A 24,887-nucleotide genomic window follows, 5' to 3' on the forward strand; every position below is an offset into this window, starting at 1 on the left:
TTTCCTTCCTTCTCTTTTCCCCTCGCCCTCTGTCAGTCTTCCTCCCCATCTTCCCTCTCTCCACTTTCCCGTTCCCCATCCCCTCTCCCTCTCCCCCTCTCTCACTCCTCCATTCCCTTCCCCTCCCCCTCCCCCTCGGTCCTTGTTTATCTGTAAGCTCCAATTTCTTGCCTTATAGATTTACCTGCAGAGGAAGACACCGCTCCTCTTGCAAAAACTCTTTAAGACATCCATATTTTGTCCCTTCATTCCTTGGGCATGTCAGAAATGATATTCCTCCCCCAACTCCCCCCGTCAAAATAAAATAAATTCAGCCAGCTCCTGCTGTGTGTCCTTAAATCCATTCCCTCCAGCTTCGCTGGTTTGAAAGCCTGTACCCTAGAAGGGGCCTCCTGCATTTGCTGGCAACCCTGCTCCACTCTGATCGCCACAGATAGTGCTTTGCAGTGAAAAAAAGGGGGAAAAACCCTCTCGTTGGAGGTTTCAAAACAGATTCTACCAGCTTTGAAATCTGTGCACTGGCGGAATGGCAGGGCTTGGGGATGAGGGGTAGGCGATTGGGGTGCGAGTGTTTGTCATAAACAAATAAGCCACAGAATTTATATATGTGTCTAAATGTGCGTTTCCTTTGGCATGCTTGGTCTCTTTCTCCCTGGCATCCAGGGTGGGTGCTGTTCCAGTCTGACTTCTCTCACACTTTCGCTGGGGTCTGCGGTGTATGTGTGCCTGTGATGGAATTGAGGCGGGGGTTGTTGTGTTTTTGATCTGATTCACTTGACAGATTATTTGAATTCAGCCCACCTTTCCGCACATGTCAAACAGATGGGATCACTGCTAAAAGCCTTCAGAGAGCCTTGGCTGAACGGTGGGTAAGGCAGGGAGGGGACAGAGAGGAGGGGGACCGAGGGGAGACAGGGGTACCGTCTAGTGGCTTTGTGTTTTCACACGTTGGAACTGACAGGAGCCCTGCTTCTCCGTGGGGGGGTATTTTGGGGGTATAGGGTTGATGAGGGGTGGGATGGAAAGGAAAGCGATAGGTGGGGTGTTGGTGGGCAGGGTTATGATGTCACAGCAAAAGTTACAACAGGAGGAAAACACAGAAATGGTTCCACATTTTTTTTTTTTTTAAACTTTGGACTGCCAAGAGCTGAAGGAGAGTGGTGAGCAAAGGAATGAAGGGGAGAGAGAGAGAGAAACTAAACTGGAAGCTTGAGTCTTATGTAGCTTCTTGCAACCTTATGAATGGATTACTAGCATCTGAGAGCCAGGAGAGACCTATAGGGGATGCGAGATCCTTCCCACAGGAAAAGGGGAGCAAAGCACACGGCATTCCTCTTCCTGGCTGTGTTAGCCCTCCTTCCTGAAATGAATGGTAGGAAACCTTTTGCTGAGGGTCCTGGGGGTGGCATGAGGGAGGGGAAGTTTACTTCTGCTTTTCTTACCTGAGTATCTTCCCTTCATTTAAACTGAGCTTCCTCTCCTCCCTGCCCTCCTTTCTTTCCTTCTCTCTCTCTCTCTCTCTCCCTCTCCCTCTCCCTCTCCCTCTCTCCCCCACCCACCCTCCCTCCCTCTCCTTTTCTGTCTTTCTCTACATCTCCCCCAACCCCCTTCCAAAGCCCCAATCTCTATGGAGCTGCTTCAGGAAAATCAAGGACTGAGTCAGAAAAGTGAAGGGAGGTAGAGAAATGATAAGAGGAAAAGGACAGTTCAGGATGGAGCGATTTCTGTTTAGTGACGTCCACGTGCCTGAAGTGATATCTTCTTGGGGACTTGCTTTGAGGCTCCAGGGGACGCTGCACAGGGAAACAGGGCGCACCCCGCGGGGGTGTCTGGGGACACAGCGTGCTTAAGGCAAGTAAGGCAGTGATTAGCTGGGGGAGAGGAGTTTAGAGGTCGATGAGGAGACCCAAGGCAGAAGAGGCAGTGTGGTCTTACTCCATACTGTATGTGGGCTGCAGGTTTTCTACGTGGGTGACACAAGCAGTCATTTAAGAAGCATAAGCGATTTTTTTCTTATTATTGAATGAAGGACCCAAGACATTTCTCTACTTGCTTTGTGCCCACCTGAGGTCATACATCTGTACCTGTGTTGAGAATTCGCAACCATGCTCTGCGTGTGTGTGTGTGTGTGTGTGTGTGTGTGTGTGTTGTGTACTTGCAAGTGTGTTGGGGGTGGGACTCCTTTCAGATAGCCTACATCTAAGCAAATATTATCACAGAGGGTAAAGGCATAGTATCTGCTTCCCCATCCAATCCACCCATTTCTAATCAACTGAAAAAAATAGTTGCTTGGGTCTTGCTGTTCATTTTTGTAAATTACTTATTTTACAAAAAGTCACCCCACTCAGCATAGGGTGACTTTTAGTAACTTCAGAGTGAGGAACTCCAGAGAGAATAAGATCTTCATAGGATGTGTTCATGGCCTTTCCATTTAGTGCTTCTTACAGCAGGATAAGTGGTTTGCTCCCATCTCCAATGTCCAATATAAAGGGAATCTGGGGTATTTTGTTTTAAATCCCAAATGATTTAAATAAGAAAGAAATATAGGAGGTTTGTGCAAAATAAAAGAGATGCAAGAGGTCCCTACAAGGCTGGTGTGGATTTATTAGGCAGGTCTCTTCACAGCACGTGTGTGTGTGTGTGTGTGTGTGTGTGTGTGTGTGTGCGTGTGTGTGTGAAAGAGAGAGAGAGAGAGAGACAGAGAGAGAGAGAGACAGAAACAGAGACAGAGAGACAGAGAGAGAGAGACACACAGTGAGCGAGAGAGAGAGAGACACAGAGAGAGAGAGAGACAGAGAGAGAGAGAGAATACACACAGAAAAGAGTGCTCCCACGCAGTATTGATTGTTAGTTATTGATTGTGTGAGCTGCGTCTGTCCCTGTGCCTCAGTGAGGTGGGAGGTTTTCAGGAGGAAGGAGGGGACAGGGAGTAGGTGGAGTGATGCCCTGAACTTACTAGCTTTGCCATCATCGTCGTCTTTAAAGGCAACAAACAAGAAGATAGTTGCAGGCAGAGAGGAAGGGAGATGGGGCGCAGAAGGGACCAGAGCAAACAGGTCCCCTGAAGTATACGCTCTTCTTCTCGCTCTCTCTTCCATCTTCCCAGGGACCCACAAGACTCCCAGAAGGTGAAGTCCAGGGCTCTCAGCCTCATCAGGTTATTAGGACATCTGACTGGCACCCCAAAGGAGCACTGGACAGAGACTTGCAACATACTAGCAAGTTGAAAGGAGATTGAAAAAAAAAAAAACCACACCAAAAAACAAAACCTTCAGCACTCAACCACCCAAGCCGGGAGCTGAGGGGAACATCCTGGCCAGCACAGGCTGACTGGAGGCTGGATGGGCTCTGGCTGAAGAGACATCTGGAGAGTGAAAGTTAAGTACCAGCCTGGGTTTCTGTGCACCCAGATCCTTTTCGCCTTTTTAGATAATCAGCCTCCAATTCTGTGTCTCTCTCTACAAGTTCTTCTAGTGATTCGTTTGAAGGTGAATGTCTTTTAGGTTAAAGAGTGCAAAGAGGAGATAACTCCTAAGGAAGAAAGGGGAGAAAAAGGAAAATTAGAGAAGAGTCTTTTTAATGGGACTTCAGGTGGCGGGGGGTATGTGTTTGTGAGGGAGTGTGTGTTTGAGAGGCTTTGGCATCTGTCCATGTGTCCCTCCTCTAGAATCAGCAAGGGGAGGGGCTATTGAAAAAGGGGGAAAAAAAAAAGAAACCTGAGCTCTCTGGAGGAAATTCAAAGGAACCCAGAGAAATGAACTTCATTCTGCAAGGACTCAACTAGAGCAGGGAGAGGTAGAGGGAGAAGGGGTGAGGGACGCGCGCCGGGGCGAGGTGGAGAGGCCAGGCTGGCACAGCCCCCGAGCGGGAAGCCAGGAGGGGCACTCTTTTGGGGCTGCTTGAAAAAGTTTGTTCCGTGAACAAAACCCTTTCCCCGGTGACTGCGAATTCACGACTGGCCGTCTCTCTCTTTCTCTTCCCCCCATCATTCTGGTGTGGTACCCAGGAGTTGAATTCTGGTTCTGTGTCCAGAGCTGGGGGAGGTATGATTCACGTCCAGATCCTAAGGCTCAGCCTGGTGCTCCTGGCTGGGTGGGCCCTCAGCACGGCCAGCTCTGAGCCGGGCTGGACACGCAAGAGATCCCTGGCTCAGCGGGGAAGCCTGAATCAGGTGCCATCGGAAGGCGAACGCTGTTGGCTGGGGGCCAAGGTGCGAAGACCCAGAGCTGCTCCCCAGTATCACCTCTTTGGGGTCTACCCCAGCAGGCCTGGCAACTACCTGGGGCCCTACCCTGTGGGGGATCCAGGTGTCCACCATGCAGGATGCAGTGAGCCAGCCGCCGAGGGAACGGCTGTGAGCCACGGTCCCCCAGACCCGACTACAAGAGCAGGAATGAGCAGTGAGGCTGAGCAGCCAGCGGCCCCGTGGGTAGGGGATGGTCCTATTGGGCAATCTGAGTTGCTGGGGGATGATGACACTCATCTTGAGGATGGCGGATCCAAGGAGTCTCTAGGTGAGGCTGGGACTCAGGATTGCTTAGCTCCGGCTGTCACCATTCCCACCAGCTTCGCACACCGGAAGGAACCCAAACCAGAGACCCGAAGGAAGGGTCGCGCCAAGACCAGGCGTCGTCGCCAGGTGGTGAAGGGGCGGGCAGAGGGCGTGCGGAGAGACCCCGATGCCTCTCCCCGGCATTTCCAACCCTGGCCTAAGCGTCCCCTTGTGCCCGGGGTCAGAACCAGTCCTCTGGAGGACAGCGTCCAGAATGGTGAAGGGGACCCCTCCAGGGAAGCAGAGACCTCAAACCCCCATGGAAGAGGACTGCCTGTCTTGTACTTCTCGGGGAGGCGGGAGCGGCTGCTGCTGCGTCCAGAAGTGCTGGCTGAGATTCCCCGGGAGGCGTTCACAGTGGAAGCCTGGGTGAAACCGGAGGGAGGACAGAACAACCCAGCCATCATCGCAGGTAACAACCCGTTCCTGGGCTTTCTGTGGTCCTCGGGGTATGGCCAGCTTTGGTTTTGATTGGGTCAGACATAGGGGGCGATGAGGGGAAGGGACAGACTAGGGAGACCAGGCAGGGCTGGCCAGGGAGCGGTGGGCAGGAGCAGGAGGCTTTCTTCATCAGCAGAGCAGGACTTCAGACAGCGTCCACCATAGTGCTTATAACCTCAGGAGCATGGTCCCTTGTATCGACCTCCGGTGGGTCTGTACATTGTGCTGGCACTCAGGAGAGTTCCAACTCACTCTCTTCCTCTTCTTTAAAGAGGGAGACCTCTGGTTCTTTGCCACTGGGGAAGAGGTGCCACACTCCATCTCTCAGAGTCCAGGATGAGATACCCAGGCACCTTTGAAATCCCATGAAAGTGCAGGGACCTGGGCAGTGAGTCATGCCTGGGCCAGGCCAGGCAGCCAGAGAACAAGGCTGCCAGGTACACAGACATTGGATCCTGACTGGTTCCCTGTTCTTTGAGCAGCCCTGGAACTTACCAGAAAGCTGCTACCTGGTCCAGGTCCTGGGGTCCCCTAACCATCATCTGTGAGCCTGGGAACAGCAGGGTCACGTGGAAAAGGCGGGCACTTGCAGTCCAGGACCCTGTTTTCGAGCCCTGGCTGTTGTAAGAGGGACCTAAAAGTGCACCTTGTATAACTCTAAGGTCTCAATCAGAGGCAATGTCTGGGAACGTTACCCATGTTTATTCTCCACTATACCCAGATCTTGGTTTTCACAGAAAGTCACCCAGACAGATAAAGAAAAGAGTTGGGTTTGGAATAACTCATTTATTGCTAACTGAAGGGGGACTAGTTTCAAGCAAGGGGTGGGGTGATATGTGTGACTCCATTGTGTCTCATTATCCCTTTGGATACCCTGTGACAGAACCTCATGCAAGGGTCGGCACCTTTCATCTTATTCATTTGGCTTCTCCACAACACCCCTTGGTGTTTCCGGTCCCATTACATAGATGGGGAAACCAAAGCAATGAAAGGCGGGCCAGAGGAGCACTGGGAATGCAGCTCACAGCCCCTGAAACGCTTGACCGCTCCCCAGGTTAAAAACTTCTCAGGTGGCTGGATGCCTGTGACAAAGTTTCGACTAGAGAAAGAAATCTGGAAGGAGGGAGCCTCTTTCAATGGGGTGTTTCTGGAACATCCCTTCCGGACATGCTGTCTCCCCCTCTTTGGCTGTGATTTCTCCCTTGGACGCTGGGATTCCCAGACACTGAGCACTCTAGAGTTTTGTGGTTTTGCTTTATTTTATTTTGGGGGGGATGGGAGAGGGCGTGAGGGGAGGGGAGAGAGAAGGGGCTGGGCTCTGAGATAGGTGGGGGTAGAGAAGGAAATCCTTATTCTGGGGCCAAATGGAAGAAATAATGAGATGATTATCTGATCCCAGTTGGAAGCTTCACAGTTCTTCCCAGATGACATCGTCTTGCTGCCTAATCTCACTCCCTAGTACCCATCTGCCAGGGAAACTGCTTGCAGTCTAGACTGAGACCCACGACTCTGCCTACCCCTCCTCTTGCAGTAGCATCATGAGGACCTGGGATCCGTTCCCTGGCTGTGAAGAATTAGAGACGGGTCCAACAGGAATGTAGGAGGGAGGCTCTTAGAGACAATTGCTTTGCGTTGTTAAGACCCAAACCTGGGGGACAGACTCCAGACAGTGGGTACCTGACCCCGTCCCGTCCTCTCCATGTCCTTCTGTCTCAGGATCCGCACAGAGGAGAGTGTCGTTATGATTTGATTCCAGTTACAGCATTTCTTGTCACGCCTCTCCCACCCCACCCCCTGTACATCTCCCTCCCGTGCCCACCTGTCCGCCATCACCAACCGCCCCCCACCTTGCCACAGCGCACATGCTCAGATCCTCTTCCAGTGTGCCCATCTGAACTCTCTTCACCTCCCTAAGCATGTAAAATGAGGTAGGCAATCTTTTGCAGACAGTCTAGCTTCTGAGGTTGCTTTTTCTTCACATCAGAGTGGCCGCTGTGGTGTGCCGGTGTTTCCCCTGAAGGCCACAGCAGGCAGGTGAAGGGGAGGGAATACACGGGTCTCTGTCCTCTCTATCGTCCACCCTGTGTCTTCCTTCAGCCTCGTGTTCCTCAGCAAATACTCAGGAAAGATGAAAAGTCTGGGAGGGATGGGGGCTGGGAACAGGCTTTCAGTCTCCAGGATTCTAGCAGCCAGGCTCCCGAGGGCAGAGGCGTCCTCGTCTCCTTGTGCTTACCACTTCATGCTTCACTAGGGGCCCCATGGCTGAGAACCATGAAGTGGTCAAGGCAGTCCCCCTAAGAAAGAAAGGTCCTGATTTGCACTCAGTGACTCACTTCCATCAACAGAGCAGCCCATCTCCTCCGCGCCCCTCCCCACCCCCCGCCCTTTACCAGACCCCTGGTCCTTTCACGGGTCACTGCCTGTCACTGGGATGGTTGGCCTCCACCTACGCAGGATGGTGACAACTGGATCGTGTTCCTAGGACCTAAATACAGTTTTGTCGCTCCCCTGAGGATACTGCCGGTCCTGCAAGACTTAGCTCCACACTCTTTTCCAGCAGCTCTCAAACCTCAGCTCTGCTCACTTACCTTAGACCCAGTTTCCCGGTTCTCAGTTCTGTCCATCTGGGGGCATTTTCTCTACAGCAGGGACCAGGGACCTCAAACAGTTCAGCCACAGCAGCCCTTGTGGAGGACCGATCCCCCCCCCCCCCCCAGACAAGGGGCTGTGGGGAATACTTCCCACACGAGGCACTAGGTGGCAGTGTTGCTTCATGCACAGGAGAGTAGGGGTGTCCTTGGAAGCCACGTAGTGGGGAATGTGCCTGGTTTCCTGGAGGGCTGTCCCTACCCTGGCCTCTGGCCTGTGTTTAATCATCCCCTCCCAGAGGGTTGCTCGTAGGCATCCCTTAGGCTCAGCTTCACCCAAGTCTTTTTGCAGGGCCTATGCAAAGGGACTAAAGTGGCATTTGGGGGGTTCTGACTAACTTGCACTTGTAGCAACTAGTAAAGAAAACAAAATCAGCTAGTGTGACGCCCTCCCCTCTTAAACTGCCAGTCTTCCAGAATAGGAAGTCGGACTCCAGAATGGATTGCCGGGATACTTTTATTTAGGGCCAAAGACAACACAGGTCCCTTGGACTTTCGGCACTGGATTCCCGGTGGCCCCTAGAAGGGGAATGACGGTGCTGGGTCCCCTGAAAACGAGACCTGGTGACATTGCCTCTCTCCTGGAGCTCAGAAGTAGAGCAGCGAGGTCTAGGACAGGGCTGGGTGCAACTGTGTCCGCAGAGGGGCGTCTATAAAAGCAACTACTCAGGGGCCTGGCGGGTTAGGGTATGTGCCACTTCGGAGTCGCCTGAGGTCAAGATCCCATTCACATGGGCCCTTGGAACTCAGCATGGGACATAGCCCAGTTCTGTCCTGCCCTGGTGTGAAAACGAAACTCCAGCACCCAGCCCTGAAACCGTCCTGTTCCTTTCCTTCTGCCTCAACTTCCCTTCCTCTCCTTCAACCCCAACACACACCGAGGAAAAGCTGTTAGTAGGGCCCTCCTCACCCGGAATTGATTTCACATGTTTCCTGCAGTTGCCCAGCTGAGTAGCCACCTGTAGTTCCAAGTAGCAGGACCCTGAGTCAGTGCGTCGGCATCACGACTGGCGTCTGAGCGCAGGTGTCCTCACCCAGCACACACGGAGTGCCTCGCCACGCAGCACACGGCAGAGCCCCGTGGGGGACACAGAGGTGTCTGAGAAACCGTCCCTGACTTGAAGACAAGTTTTCCTCCTGTGAGGATCCAAGTTTCAGAGGGTCTCCCCGTACAGAACTCGGGAGCCAGAAAGGCCAGGAGTCGGATTTCATCTCTGACACTTACCACTGCTGGCCTCCTTGGCAATCCATATAATATAAGACCGGGTCTTGATATGATATGATATATGATACGATAATATAACTGGGTCTTATATTAATTTTTGTGCCAAAACATGCATTAGAGCTGATGGTCCGGCTCGGTCTTATTTTCGGGGAAACACGGTAGCAGCATCCTCTCCTTGTCACGTTCACTATCTGCCTTAAAACAACCTTGCTCTTTGGATCTTTTACAAAAGAGAACATTCAGGAATAAAGCATAGTGGTCATCTCAGAAACATCCCAGTTCTCCTTATGAGACAGAAACGAGTAGTGAAGAAGTGTGCTTCTGCCCAAATAGGCAATACAGTCACTGGAACCCAAAGTCTCAGCACCTTTTGAAGTCAAAGCATTGCCATGGCGACCAGTTGGGATGTCAAGACCAGTCATTATGGCTCAGTTCTGAATTAGAAGTCCAGTTGTCAATCAGAGGGGAAATCACTGTGCTTAAAAGTTAATCAGTTACGAGTCATCATTCAAACGGTGACTCAGCATTTGCTAACTTTCATACAAATAATTGCTGGACATTCTGGGTAAGTTAGGGAAGAAGTATAGTAATTTAGTTCTGTTCGTTTATCTCTCCATCCATCCATCCATCCATCCATCCATCCATCCATCCATCCATCCATCCATCCATCCAACAGTTACAAGCTTCTATTAGGTGAAGTATCAGGCATTTAGCCACGTGCTGGGGAATCAGGAATGAGAGAGGCAGGTGCTGTACCTGGAAGATGCTCACTGTCTAGTAGGCGCCAGCCTGGAGCTAGATTATTACAGCCCGGCCGTCGGGAAGGCCAGTGCTGCCTACGGGATGAGCTTGAGGACTCCTCGGGGCTATGGAAGCACAGCTGGCAACCAGACAGACAGAAGGACGCCTGGGAGAAGCTGAACTGGGGACAAAAGAGAAGCATAGAGCTATCAGTGTCAGATGGCACAGGACACCCAAAAAGCCAGCAGGCCTGAAGTGAGCTCACTGGATCTAGCTGTTGGGAAATTACTGGTGCCTTCGGAGCGAGGAGTTCCGCTGTAGAGTTGCGGGTCTGGAGTGGACTCCACCTTACAGGAAGTGGAAATCCGAGTGGGAGGTGAGGGAGTGAAGACAGAAAGCAGGGTCTAGTGTCCTCTACTCAGAAACAGCTGTACGGAGAGTGCGGAGATGTCAGATGTAGACGCAGGTTCAGAACGATTTTAAGAGAGATGCAAGCGTCAAGGCCTGTCCTGAAGCCCTACTGATCTAAAGCAGGCGACAGCACAAACACACAGGGAAATAATGGATGGTGAAGTCACAGAACTGTAAAGCATGCAAATGCAAGCTCCGTTGTTCCAAGACATTACTGAAGACATTTTTATTTGACAGATGCTCATGTAGGACTTACTCTGCCAGGCATGGCTGTGGTTGCTTTACAGACATTCACTCACAGACTCCTCAGAACAACTCGAGGAAGAAGATGGAGAAGCTGCAGCACCGAGGGGACTAGAGTGTTGCCCAAGGTCACACAGCTAGTTAATGCAGCACCGAGAAGCTCCCTGTCCCCAGAGTGCATGCTGTCACCCACGATGCGAAGCTTCTCTGAGGTTTACGGTGGGAGCGGTAAGGAGTGAAGGGCCCTAACCTGTCTCAGGGAAACCTTTTCATCTCAATCACACTCTCCTGTCTCCTGGACCTCAGCAAAGGGCTCCGTCCACACAGGCTAGAGCTCAGGGGTTCTTGTCCCCCATGAATACCCCGCACCCACACCCCTCAACAGCACATGTAACACCGGTAATCAGCCTCCAAATCACGTCCGTTTCACCTCAACAGTCTTTTCTGGGCCTGTCTTATTCTTCCCCACAGCCACCACCTTACTTCTGGGCATCTCTCACCTGAGAGCACTTCATTCTTTAGCGAACTGACGGCACCAAAGGAAACTGGCTCAAATACCGAGCAGAGCAGCTCAGATCACTTTCCTGCCTGAAACCCTTGGAGGATCCTGCTGGGCACTCAGGGTTACTTTCCGCCTCTGCAGGTTGCCATGGGGGACCCTACCTACCTCTGCAGGCTCATGACTGCCCTCCAGAGTAGACACACACACACACACACACACACACACACACACACATATGTAAACGTGTGCAAATGTGTGCACCTCTGTACCTGCACACTCACGTTACACAATCACACACACTCAAAACCACAGTCACGTACACACACATTCTCTCTCTCTCAGTTAACTTGTAGCAACACCAAACTACTAGCAGTGCCACAGATACACCGCTCTTTCCTGGCCTCTGACCTCTGCCCTTTCCACTCCTCCTAGCAGGAAACAACTGCCCCAAACCCACATTCACCTAACTTACTCTCAGTCCCTCCCTGGGTTTTTAGTTAATCTGACATCTCTTCCAGGAAGTCTTCCTCGGTCTCACTGGCGTAGGCTTGTTCTCCAGTGGTTCTCCTGGCTCCCCGTACTCAGTCTCATTAGGACACAGAGGTCCACTTCGCATAATTCCCATTTGACTTTTTATTCATTGCACAGATGCTCGGTGAGCTCCTGCTGTGTGCCAGGCACTGTGATGGGGGCTGATGTTAGACGGGCAGATACGGCCCTGCAGCCACGCCCTTTCTTTTCTTGGCTGGCTCGCTCCTGGGCTGGAAGCCGCTTGAGGTCAGGGGCTGTACTTTGTTCACTGTCGTACCCCGAGCACCTACTGCGTTGTGCAAACAAAACTCATCCAGTAACTGTTTGTTAAGAGTATGAATGAACAAATGAATGACTCAACCAAGGGGCAGAGTCAGTCTGACAAAGTGAAGTGAATTCCTCTCTTTGAAAGAAGGCACAGAAAGATGCGGTGTTCTTGAAGTCCTAATGGTTTGGAAGACGGTGAAGAGGTTTGAAATCCACTCGGTTGTAACTGGAAGGAGTGGTTACGCTTACTGTCCTCCTCAGCTCTCCAAATCCATCTATGGTTGATAAATACCAGCCAGGAACTTGTCTCCTAGAAAAGCCGAATGTAATTGCAATTTGGTGTAACTGATGAGTTTTACACTTTCAGAAAGTAGTCGAATTATTTGCTTCTGCGGGTTTGTACGTGTTGTCGCTTCCTCATTCTACCCCCAGAACTTTTGTTGTGTTTCGTGCATTTGCTCACATTATTCCTGTGGGGGAGGAGAGTGGGGAGAGGAGACCGTGGGAAGGTTAATCCTGTCAGTCTGAACAAGAGACTTTGCTCCTTCTTTGCTCCTCTCAAAATCTAGATTTATAACAAAGTTCTGGTTTGGGGGACGGGATTCTTGTAACAAAAGACACAGACAGTACCGAATTCAATTTGTTTTTTAATCCAGTACCTCGCTTACCGATTCTTTTATCCAGCAGGTATGGTTGAGCACAAACTAGTTATTCAAGAACGATTTCTGAAATAAACTCCACCTTTACGCAGTTGGCGTCATCGTAAACAGTAACCACAGCAGAGGTCTATTTTAGACGTTGTTTGTTTCAGGGCATGTTCATTATTTGAAATAATCGCACAGTAGACTATCCCTATAATCTGGCCTGTGGCATGTGTCCTGGGCATGAAAGCAGTCTTGGGCACAATGCCCTCCCCGGGTGCGGCAGTCTTACTGGGCCCTTGGATAGAGTGCAGGGTGTCACTGCCCTGACCTTAGCCAGGACCAGCCACGGCACAGGAGGAAGTGCAGGAGGTGGCCCCACCCGCTCTGGTTCTCTGCCCACAGCCAGGTCTGGGAATTTAGGAAAGACGTGCCATATGCCGGGTTGCAGAAGGCAGGCAGGAAAGAGAAAAGCAACTGCTTGCCTTGCAGTTCCTGGGGCTTCTGTTACCATCTCTCCTCCGGGCCCTGCCTCCTGCTACACTGCAGCCTTCCTTTTCTCTAGTCCGAGACTGTTGGTTGTTCCCACTTCCAGTTCAAATTCCAGTTACTCAGCTCAGCAGTCGGAGCCTCTGCATCGCCTGCAGGCTGCTGGGGGCTTCGCTGGATCCCGGTCAGCTATGTGTCAGCCCAGCACCTAGCGTGGGGCCTGGACTGGAGTGGGCACTTGGGGTTGAATAAATGGATGGAGAAAAATCTGGCCCCTTTCCACACCTACAACTTGATCTCGCCTCAGAGTCAACTACATTCCCGAGTCAGGGAAGTCTTTCTCTCCTCTCCACCTGACCTGCCTATTACCAGCTTCTGGCCTCTGCACAAGTTATCTGCTCACCTTAAATGTCCTACCTAAATGTCTTCATCCATCTAAATTCTTTTCTTAATGTAGTGGTTAGGAATTCAGGATGTGGAGCCGTATGTTCTGGGCTTAAGCCCTCTACCAGCTATGTGAACTTGGCAAGTTAAAGTCCCCTCATCTGTAGAACTGGAGTAATGCTCATTTCTGTCTCAGACTTGCGATGGTGAGATAAATGAACACACACCACATGCTTAGAGCTGCCTGGTGCATAGAATGTGCTCAGTCAATGCTGTTGCTATTTCATCCTTCCATAGCGATGTGGTGGCAGAAGAAGGACACCACTCCTTGCCCTCAAGTCACTGCCAGCTGAGGAGGCCAGGGCTGGTCATATCCCTTCTCCCTGGTCCATTCTTGTCCATGTAAATTCTCTCTTTCCTGAGCTCTTCTGAATAGATGCGCATGCCTAGCTGTGTGATATGGTTTAGCATTGCGTTATTTGTAGTGAAAATTTGATGCACCAGATTCCAACTGTCCAGTCTCCTCAACTAACTGTAATGTTTTAGTTATTCCACTTTTTAGGAAATAGAAGCACATGATTACATCAGGAATTTGGGTTCAGCTCAATCCTTTACACTTTCTATGGCCACCAACACAAAGCGAGAAACGGTCAGAAGGAAGAGGACCTTGAAGTCCTTCAGGAAGGGCCTAGAGCTTCCAGGCACAGATCAGAACAGCACGGGCCTAACAACCCTGCCCAGCCTCCCCTTCACAGATGGGACCATGAGGCTCAGAGAGGGAAAGGCACTTCCCAGACATCACACAGCAACAGGCTGGAACCACACTCCCAATTTCTTGGTTCCCACTTTGGTGTTATTTCAGCTCTTTCAGGTTGCCTTTTGTTAATTTAAATCTCTTACTGGACAGCAGGAGAAAACACTTTAGAAAATTTTTCAATCAGAAAAGGAAAAAAAAAATTATGACTATAGTCCTCATTTAACCTGAAATGTCAATTAATGACATCACTTATTTTCCTTGTTCTTTCTCTTTCTTACTCAGAGATCAGCTTTAAGTGTCCTCTCTGAACACTGGGCTCTGAAGACCGACCTGGGTTCAATCTGAGAACACGCCTATAATATCCTCTGGTTTCTTCTTAGGCTTTCAGACTGGCGGAAAAAGGGGTGCTAAGCCCTCAGGCCCTGATGGGCATCGTATGTGGGTTTGTGTGGTCCCTATGTATGACTTGCTTCCTAGAAAGCAGGCCGAGTCTCCCTGGGTTATTTGAAACCACATGGTAAAGGCAAAATGTTCAGATATTGTTAGGTAAACACGGGCCGTACATATTCATTGAGTGAATGGAAGACACATGGGGGACAAACACTAACGCTGTGAAAGGGATATGATGCTTGTCTTCAAGAAAACCTGACTTGCAAACATCTAACCTTAGCTGACTGATAGGGTGGGAGGTTATTTTCATTGCCAGCGGATCTGCTCCAAGCTGCCTTTACGTAAGACTCCCGCAATGCCTCTGAATCATGAAGTATACGTTGTATGCTATTTAAACACGTCTTCTTAGGGCACCATTGACTCCGTAAACTCTACCCGGTAAAAGAAGTGCCAAAGCAAATTTCTGAGAGGGATCTCAAGATTATTTATGTGGCGGAGGAAGGGAAACAAACAGGAAACTGGTGTTGGTACTGCTTAGCTGGAGCTGTAAAAGAGTCCTCAGAGGGACCTTGCTAGAGATGAGGGGAGGCTGCACAAGACGGGCTGAGGTGTCCTGCTTGGGTGCCACGGGGACTCACTGTCTCTCCCAGGACTGGCTTGGGCTCGGTCCTGAGGTGTCTTATCCCAATGAAGAGACTCAAAATACTCCAGGCTCCCTGAGGTGTGGGACTTCATACCGTTCTCTTAGCTTCTGCTCAGCCTACCCTCTGCATTTACATCCTTCCTGTTGTGTTGCTAGAATCCCAAGTTCACGCTTTCCCATGTTTGTTAAGGTGGGACTGAGAGGAAGAGAAGCCGGCAGGCAGCCTCACCTCTGCCGAGGAGCAGCAGCCCAGCCTGCACCTCTCACATGACAGATGCCCCTAAAGCAAAACCACAGCCATTTTTTTTTTTTTTTTTTTCTCCTGGGCATTGATGGGCTTTGTATGGAATCCCATAGTTACGGGCAGAGTGTGTTGAATGCTCAGGATATTTCATACTGCTTGTTCTCAAAGGTTATTGAAAATGGTTGAAATGACATACCCCTGCCTCCCCCCGCCCTGTGTTTAAAATTAATGGAGAGACTCCCCTTCCTTCCTTCCTTTCTTCCTTCCTTCCTTCCTCCTTCCTTTCTGATGGCTAGAATGACTAGACTAAGGAACATTTTAGTCCTGACTAAACTTAAGTTATTTATTGCCTTGTGGAGAAAAATTATTTAAAGTTTCTCAAACGTACTGAGATGATAGGTAATATTGGCACCAAGTGTGACTCTAAAGGAAACTGCACAGGACTGGGGGCGGGAGAGGTGACAGAAGTCTGGTGACCCCTTTTGATTCTTCTGGATCCTTAGCAGGAAGAGATGAAAAGCGGACATGTTTCTATAGGGGGCGCTGTGGTCAGTAACCGCCCCCACTGTGGTGAGTGGAGTGAGTGGTATAGAAGGGGGAGGGATTGCTTTTCATTCCATGAGGGGTTTTTCTTTGTTAGAGGAATGGAGTGGAGTTTCTAGGAGTCATCGCCAATTGGCAGGATGCTCTTGGCACCTCTTGTGGATTAATTCATTAGTGAATTACCATTCCCACCGTGAGCAAGACTTTGGCCTGGATATAATGGGAACGTGGGGAGGTGTAAGACAGGATTAGCAGCTCTCAAGGAGTTCATAATCTAGTTGAAGGGAGAAGGTCTATGCCTGTGAAAGTGATGATAGTATTAGCAATGGATAATAACACCAAGTGCTTATTTTATTGTTTTACATATGTGAATTAATTTGATCTCCCCCCAAACCCCGTAAGGTAGGTACTATTATGAGCTCCATGTTATGGGTGAGGAACATAAGATCTAGAGTCCTCCAGTGTTGCTCAAGGTTGTAGAGTTAGTAAGTGCAGTCGGCCTGGTGGATCTCTCACTCCATGTCTGCTCAATAAACTAGAACAATATTAACCACCTTCTTGATTCTCAGTTGGCTGCTGGGCTGGCTCCACTTGGCCATCTGTGGGTCTAGATCAAGGTCTTGGAAGTCTGGGAATGAGATAGGGCTGTTTTGGGAGATCCTCAGGAGACTCCTGAAGGCATTGCCTACTTTCTAGAAGGTGCACAGAACGTCAGGTTGGCCATGAAGGTAGCTTTTCTCTGACCCCTATGATTACTTCTTCAGCAAGAAAATAGCTAACCACCCAGGCAGTGGGTGACGGATGCCTAGAGTTATGTTGTTTTTGCTGCAGGGATCAAGGAAGCTTCCTTAGGGATGAAGCTCCTGCTTCCCCAGACTTATTTCAGATCAGTGGCAGTGCTGGCCTTCACACTGGCCCAAGCCCTTTGCTTTCTAGAGTTTTCCAAGCAGTGCATAATTCCTTTTGAATAACCTCCAGGCCATATAGAAATGGAAATAGTCGTGTACTAGGTACTAACTAACTTACCTTTGTCCTTACATGATCATTAAATGTTCCAATTTTCTTAACATCATCATTACAATTTTCTAACAAACACATCTGGGTAGGACACCATTTGCCATAACCTGTCTTTCGCCACTGAAAGCCCTTCAGTGGCTCCTGGTTGGTCATCCAGAGTGCAAAGTCAGAACTGGGTAGCTCTTGTTCTGTGTCCTTTGTGATCCATTCTAGCTGATGTACTCACACCGGATTATCATTTTACCAGTGTCCTACGTGCAGTGTATAATTCTTCATTGTCTATTCAACAAGTACTTACTGAGTGTCTGCTATGTGCTAGACTCCATTCTAGGCACTGGAGATACAACTGCAGACAAGATAAAAGCACCATAATTAATAACAACTCACATTTTTGAGTCTTTACTATAATCACGCTTTACCTGTATTTGATCTCAAAGGAGGTCACTATCAATAGTTCCGTTTTGCGGATGACAAAACAGATTGAGAGAGATTGTTTATCGCAGCAAATTAGTTAAGTATAAAAATCAAATCCTTTTCCTATGAATCTGCACTTATGAAAATAAGCATATATATGCTATGTTCTACAATTTGGATCAGAATATGAGTATAATTGAAATACAGCACTGTATAAAGTGTGTACCATAATGACTTAAGTGTATTAGAAAGTGATTACTACAATAAGTTTAGTTAATATCCATGATCTCATACAGATTAAAAAACAAAAGAAAAAGAAAAAAGTTTTTTCCGTGTGATGAGAACTTTTAGGATGTACTCTCTTATCGACTTTCAAATATACCATACAGCATGTTACCTATAGTCATATTGTACATTACAGCTCCAGGGCTTATTTCTCTTATAACTGGGAGTTTTTATCTTTGGACCACCTTCATCCAATTCCTCCACCCACCCTGCCCAAAATAGGGTTTTTAAAGGCAGAGTAGTATTCTGTTGTTTGGATGGACTGTATACTGTTTTTCTATTGTAAATAATGCTGTCATGATCTTTCTTTTTCATTCTTGTGTATGAACATACCTCTTAGATGGTTTCCTTACAATAATTCCCAGAAGTGAAGTTACAGGGTCAGAGGATGGGAATGTTCTTGGCAAATGGTTGCCCGATGGCTCTCCACAATGGTTCACCAATCTCCTCTCTCCCCAGCCGTGCATGAGGGGACCTGTTTCTCCAAATGTCACCACATCTACAGACTGTTATGTTTTTCATCTTTGCTAACATGAAGGACACACATTTTTATCTTGTCTTAGTTTGCATTTCTTTGAGGTTAAACACTTAAAATTCTTATTTCTTCTCTCTTGAGTTTCCCCATTTATGTCTTTACACCCCCTCTGGCTCCATTTTTTTTTTCTTTATTGCCATCCCCTGATATTATTATGTAGGTGATAATATTGTAAGCAGAGAAGTGACACAAAGGCTCAGTCATGCGGTGTTGGCATCTGTGTACGAGCATATGTGTGTATCTCCCATGAATGGGTGAGGGTGGGGTGCAGGAGACTTACCTGTGGGTGAGCAGTATATTTAAGTCACTAAATGAGCGTCTGTCCTAAACCCACTGCTGACAAAGGCGCATCCACAGAGACACAGATCTTGAGAAGCTCTGATTTAGAGGGCGACTCCTGAGAGCGTGGCCTGAGGCCAGAAGCCCTGGCTTCATCTGGAAGCCCGCTCGACATGCAGCATTCCAGGTGCTCCCTGAGCCCTGCTGAAGCCGAATCTGTGTTTGTTTAGATCCCTGGGTTCCTACCCACAGTGAAATCTGAGCGCTCTGTCTAGGGTTGGTCTTTACTTTCAGCCTGACGTCCAGGCAGGCGCCACTGGGTAAAGGTAGAGGGTGATGGTGCTTTTGACCTAGCTCCCCCCTACTCCCCCCATCGGAAACAGGAGTAACTCTAAGAGAAGCTAACATTGACGGGCCCTTGGCTGGGTAGGGGCCACCTCTTCTAAGCATGGACACACCTCTGCACTGATTCCCCACCTCACCATGCGGAGTCTCCTGCTCTCTCAGGCTATCATACAGCAAGCCCTCTCCTCGCCCTGCAAATCTACCCCGTGGGCTCCCACCCGGGGCATGGGCGGCCTATGGAAAGCCAGGGAAACCCCGCATCCCAATTTCTATCATCTTTGCGCATATCGAGAGCCTGACAGAAGCGAAGAGTGGGCTGTGAGCAGAGCTTGAAAGATGTGCTGGGAAGATGCTAGTGAAGCGTTCCTTCCCGGGAGCGTTGCCCCACCCGGGTTCTACTCCGTAAAAGCTTGGTCTCGTAGATAAAAGACGAGGCCTACTCCTGTCTTGAAGGAAACTTATCTAGAGCAGCTGAAAAACACCTCCCGACCTTCTTTTTTCACTCTCCTGCTCTTCCTGCTGACACAGCCCTGCTCAGCTGCCAGGTTGCGTGGTCTTTGATGGATGGCCTATCGCCTCCTCCTCGGTCCTTTTGTTCCCCTCAAGCTCTCGCTGGGTGGTGGGGAGCGGGGTAAGTAGCTCTGCAGAAGGCAGCAGATGGATGTGTGTGGGGAGGCACAGGCGTATAACATCCTGAGAAAAGACCTTGCCTTGTAGCAAGTTGATTTATGCTCATGACCTAACCGGGCCCTGTTTTTAGCTCATTGTCCTCCTAAAAAAAAAAGCAAAAAAAAACACAAAAAACAAACAAACAAACAAAAAAAAACTTGCACCACACAGCATGTTTTTTCAGTTACCAGAGCTGATGACACTGTACATGACTCCTCTGTTCTGTTGAAGAGAACCTCACCTTCCTGGAAGCTGACGGGCGCTCTTGGAGAAGCAGGACTGTGATCTTCCCGGAGGTGCAGAGAACAAGACTGCCGCGGGGGTTTCCTGGAAGTGGGGGTTCATAGCCAAGGGCAGACTTCTGCCTAGACCTTTTCTTTGTCTTCGGCCACCTTGGCCTGTTCTTAAAGGATCTCCCCGGGAGAGGTGTTCCCTCCAGGATAGGGCTTTGCCCAAGAAAAGCTCTCAAGTTTTACCACATGTGCTGTAATCCACACGCGTAGGACCCAGAAGGAAGCAGCTGAGTGTGATGGCTGGGGAAGAGCACAGCTTCTGTCATAGGAACGCGTAAGCCCCTGTAGCTGTATGGCGGAGAGGATGTTTGGGCCCTTTTGCATCCTTCCTGTAGGTCAGGTGCAATTGCAGGGTTATTGAGCGCCCCCAAGACTGGTGGGAAATGCTTCTTCTGGGAATCAAGACTCCTGACTCAATTTGACTTCAGGAGCAGACTGGGTGCCCTATAGGAGCTAGAACCTGTTCCTTTCTCGAGTGCATGGAAAATGCACAGATGTCTAAGGCAGGTTCTTGTCACTGAGGAACTCTCACATTGCTTGGCTGAATAAAGAAAATAGCAGGAAGACCAGGAGACCCAGCACGCTGCAAAGACCACCTGGACTAGGGCAGCCAAGGAAGGCTTCAAGGTCAAGGTGATACTAAGGCTAGCTTTTGAAGGACGTACCAGACGAGAGCTATTTCAACAATGGTTGCGATAGAATATTGCTTATGGGGCCGAGACTTTACTTGTGTCAGTGTTCGGAAAGTGATGTGTTGACCAGAGAGCAGGACTTTAATTGTGGAGGTGTTATTGGGAGAACGAGGTCTCACTGCAACTTTCTCTAATTAAGGTCTCTCAGACAGGGACATTTTTTGGCTTTTCCATTTATTTCAACACTCTGAAATAAGTCCACATAATGTTCCTGAAACACAGACCCTCCTCTGCTTTGAGGAAGAAAAGGGTATAAGGTGCTCTTTTCTCCTGTGTTATTGCCGTAAAAGAAGAACGCCAAGGACAGGTTGATTCCTGGTAGTTCTCAGAAGATCCTTTTTCTCGCTTGATACTGACTTATGTAACTAACAGGGCGAAGGAGGCTTCTCGCCTCATTGTGATGCCAGGTGCATTGCGGAAGCATCATTCCCTCTCTCTGCCGAAGACCCCATTCTGTCAAAACCAACTGACAGAAGGTTCCAGGAGGGAAGAGGGAACATTTCTGATGGAGAAGGAGATGAGCAGTCAGAACGGTGTGATCAGAAATGTTGAGAGATGGGAGCAGCTCCTCTCTGGACCATCTCACTTCCCATTTAATGACATGCTCTTCTAATACAGAGCCCTACTTCGCTATATACACACCTAGTGGAGAAACCAAGAGAAAGGCCGATGGACGTGGAAGCCACTGGCTTGGAAGCGAGTTTTCAGTCGCGTGCTCATCACTTCCTCCCACCTTCAGTGATGGTCCTAGCTTTGGGATAAGAAGCTCCCCTTCACCTTGGGGTCTTCTAGAATGGATTATTGGGTGTTGTGTGTTACAAAAAACCCTGTAGGGCCACCCAGAAAGTTTACCAAATGTTCAGCAAGGCAGCCTGTCAACTTAGGGACTGGCCAACATGGAACTACAACCACTGTGCTAGCCTGTCTGTTCTCCCCAAACTTTTCCCAGGTGTGGATGTTAACCTGCCCATTTTTGGGGGAATCAGATTCCAGGCACCTTCAAGAAGTTTTCTGCAGATTTGTCCACGCCACGCTCACCAGCCCTTACTGTTCTTCTTGCTCCCAAACAATAGCTCACAACTTAAGTTAGAGCATTTGAAGGACTTGAGTGTAGTGGAAAGAGCATGGACGTTTTGGTTGAACAGACCTGGTTTCCGCCTCGGTCTCTGGTCTTTCCTACATGTAAGACTGTGAACACCTTCCTTGATTCTACCTATGACCCTCGGTGTTTTGGTCTCTGAGTGAGGGTAGTAAAATTCAGCTCAGACATTTCTGGAGGGCTTATAAGGGTGACCACTTATCCAGCATCTGGATCATGGAAGACATTTAATAAAAAGTAGGTTTTCTCTTTATTTCTTCTTTGCATAAGCTGCAGACCTCCTGAGTGCAAAGAAAGAACCCCCCAAAATGGAAAGAAGCTGGATTCCTTCTCTGCAGGGGCCACATTTAAATATTTCCACAGTAAACATGTAACACTCAAGCTATGATATTCACCATTATTAGAAATTTTCATAATCACTCGGGGAGACTGTAGCCCAGTTTGAGAGAAGGCTTTTCTCAATAGCGTGAGGGAAATTAACGCTATTAATTCTAAACGCCGGCAATTGATAATAGCAGAGGCTACATGCAAATTATTTTTCCTGAAGACCCACATGAGGACATAAAGCTGTGTGAAGCTACCCAGGGTCTCTAAATACGAGTTTTGGAGTTGAGAGCAGGAATAGAATGAACAAGGTGGGCTCCCTCGATTTACTCCCCTTTCTCTGCAAACTTAAACGCAAAGTAAGGTTCAATTTGGTAAACATCGAGGCATAATGGAAGCCAGGTCCAAGGAAGAGCTGAAAGAATGACTCTTAAAGTTTGAGGATGACACAGTCCAAATGTTTGGCTTCAATACCACCACCATTTTTTGAGTTACATCATTCGATCTGATTTTGTTTCTAACCCATGGGCTATCATAGTTCAGTTTGGTGTTGAGTGATTTCATAAATCATATTGATGAGCTGGTCCCTCTGTTCCTCCCAAGAATGTGGCTTTGATGAATAAACAACAGTTATAACATGTTTGCTTCTATCACATGTACATTCAGTTATAAAATCTCAATGTTGCACAAGCTCAGAGTTTGACCACGTATAATGTGTTGGCTTAGACTGTGTTGGTTTTGTCAGCTTCACTTTGCTAGACTGAGAAGAAAGAGAAGTCTTCTAAGTGTGGGGATTTGGTAATTTTTCTTTGGAGGCAAAGTCCATCTTACTCCTGCTTGACGGAGTTAAGGGAGCAGGGCTGGGGGGCCCCCTGGGAGCGTGTGGATGAGCTGTGCAGCTGCTCTGTGATCCCAGTTTCTGGTTGAAAGACGCTGAAGAGCAGATCTGGGCTGGAGGTTTTATTTCCCAGGCACAGTTGGCCACTGGGTGCTCAACACGGATATATAAAGGCTCAAAACCCAGAGTGGAGGCAACAACTATCGCCCCCCCCCATCTTTTTTTAGAGCTGTTTTTTGGTTTACAACAAAACTGAGAAGAAGGTATAAAGGTTTCCCATGTACCCTCTGCTCTCACACATATGTAGCCTCCTACAATCAACATCACTCACCAGAGTGGTACTTTTCCTTTTTTTTTTTTAAACCAAGGATAAAACTACATTGACACATAACCACCTAAAGTTCATATTAGTAGTTTACGTGGAGGCCTACTCTTGGTGGTGTACATTCTATGGGTTCGGACAAAGATATAATGACATCCATCCATCATTATAATGTCACACAGATTATTGCCACTGCCTAAAACGTCCTCTGTTCTCTGCCTGTTCCTCTCTCTCCCCCCACCCCTGGCAACCACTGATTGTTTTACTGTCTTCCTACATTTGCCTTTTCCAGAATGCCGTAGAGTTGGAATCATACAGTATGTGGCCTTTTCAGATTGGCTTTTTTCACTTAGTGATATGCATTCATGTTTCCTCCTTGTCTTTTCATGGCTTGATAGTTCATTTATTTTTAGTACTGAATAGTATTCCATTGTCTGGATGGACCAGTTTATTTATCCATCACCTATGGAAGGGCATGTCGATTGCTTTCAAGATTTGGCAATTGTGAAGAAGCTGCTCCAAATGTGTGGCAGGTTTTTGCACAGAGTTTTCGACTCCTTTGGGTAAATAACAAGGAGCACGCCTGCTGGATTGAATGGCAAGAGTATTTAGTTTTGTAAGAAACTGCCGAGCTGTCTTCCAAAGTGGCTGCGCCCTTCTGCATCCCCACCAGCGATGAGTGAGCGTTCCTGTTGCTCCGTGTGCTCGTCAGAACGTGGTGTTGTCAGCGTTTCCGATTTCAGTGTGTGGTGGTATCCTATTGTTGCAATGCTTTTGCCTGGCCAACTCTTATATACTCTTCAGGAGTAGATTCTCATCCCCTCAGGAAATCCTGTGTGAAGTAGGGTCGAGATTCAGCTCTGTTTTCAGTCCCCTATGTAGCCCTTGATCTGAGTTCTGATATGATATTGAAGTAATCTCCTGTATTTCTCACTTCCCCATGAGACTTCTCAAGGGCAAAGACCACCTTTCCTTCCAAAGCTGAGAGACTGTTCTATGTCTGGCATGAATGGGGTGTTCGGTAAATGTTCGATGAACAGAAATGATTAATTCCACGTGGAACTCCTTTTTCCAGGAGGAGCGTGACAGTGAGACGAAATGTGAACGCTTTGGGGTTTAATGGAGTGACAGCCTTTCTAGTAACCAAGCGTGATTCTCTTCCTACCAGCCAGGGGGTGGAGCTTGGCTCATTCAGATTATGGATTGAATATTGGGGCTAAATCTTTGTCTGAGCACAGACTGTACTTCAGCCTAACTGTAGCCTGGTTTATTCAGTCTTAAGGAAGGAGAGAAATAATTATCCATTCACCTCCTCCAGATTAGAGGAATGGAGCTACATATTAGAGGAGATTCCTGGGAGGAGATGGTGGGTTCATGACCAAAGATGGAAACGTTTAAGGCCTTCCAACTGCCTTCAGGATTCCTCTTTCATCTCTGGCCGTGTTATATATGACTTTACTACTCCTGGATTCCAGCTTATTAAAGATCTAGTTACCTACAGGTGTTCCTTTGTTTATTCAGTTGGACTTAATGGATTTGGGCTGCAGTGAGCAAAGTGGTGAGGTAGCGTGTGGACCTTCATTGATCTGTGAAAGTTCCAGTCAGTACCATGATGGGCATGATTGGTTATAGAACAGTCATTCTGATAACTGACTTGACCGATTTTTCCGACTAAGACCGTGGGGCCACGCCATTTTGCCTACTCTGGGGAGCAACTGCTCTCTGTGGATGGGTGTCCTGGCCCTTAGAGGGACACTAGAGGGAATAGAGGGTTGGGAATGACACCTGGGAGGTTACAGTCTTCTCTGATGCGATCCCCTCATTCCCCAACACCCTGTTTCCCCCCATTAGAATCATCATTTCAATATTCAGTAGGGAAAATGAACTTTGGAGGACATAGGAGATTTGTCTTGTGTAAAAGCTATGGCTTCCCTTATGGATTTGAGGAAAAGGAAAGGGATAAGGGTCAGGAGGAGAAAGCATGACTCAAAGTCAGCACAAAGAGCATTTGTGACAAAGTACTAGAGGATGGTTGTCACTTGCATTAGACATCTCCTTTACAACGTCCAATTTGGTTATTTAAAAACACTAAAATGAGTTAAAGTTGATGGAATCTCAAATCA

The 24,887-nt window shown here is 48.6% G+C and overlaps 1 protein-coding gene across 1 annotated transcript in view; it reads left to right on the forward strand.

Moving 5' to 3' along the window:
* Positions 1-1,240: 1,240 nt before the first annotated feature.
* Positions 1,241-24,887, forward strand: part of PAPPA2 (pappalysin 2) — a 218,722-nt gene continuing 195,075 nt past the window's right edge. The window contains exons 1-2 of the mRNA XM_074322117.1: positions 1,241-1,372; positions 3,107-4,964. Coding sequence (XP_074178218.1) covers positions 4,046-4,964 — 919 coding nt within the window. The 5' untranslated portion in view covers positions 1,241-1,372; positions 3,107-4,045. The remainder of the gene's footprint in view (positions 1,373-3,106; positions 4,965-24,887) is intronic.

Source organism: Rhinolophus sinicus, linkage group LG17, assembly GCF_036562045.2.
Source record: "Rhinolophus sinicus isolate RSC01 linkage group LG17, ASM3656204v1, whole genome shotgun sequence".
NCBI lineage: Eukaryota > Metazoa > Chordata > Mammalia > Chiroptera > Rhinolophidae > Rhinolophus > Rhinolophus sinicus.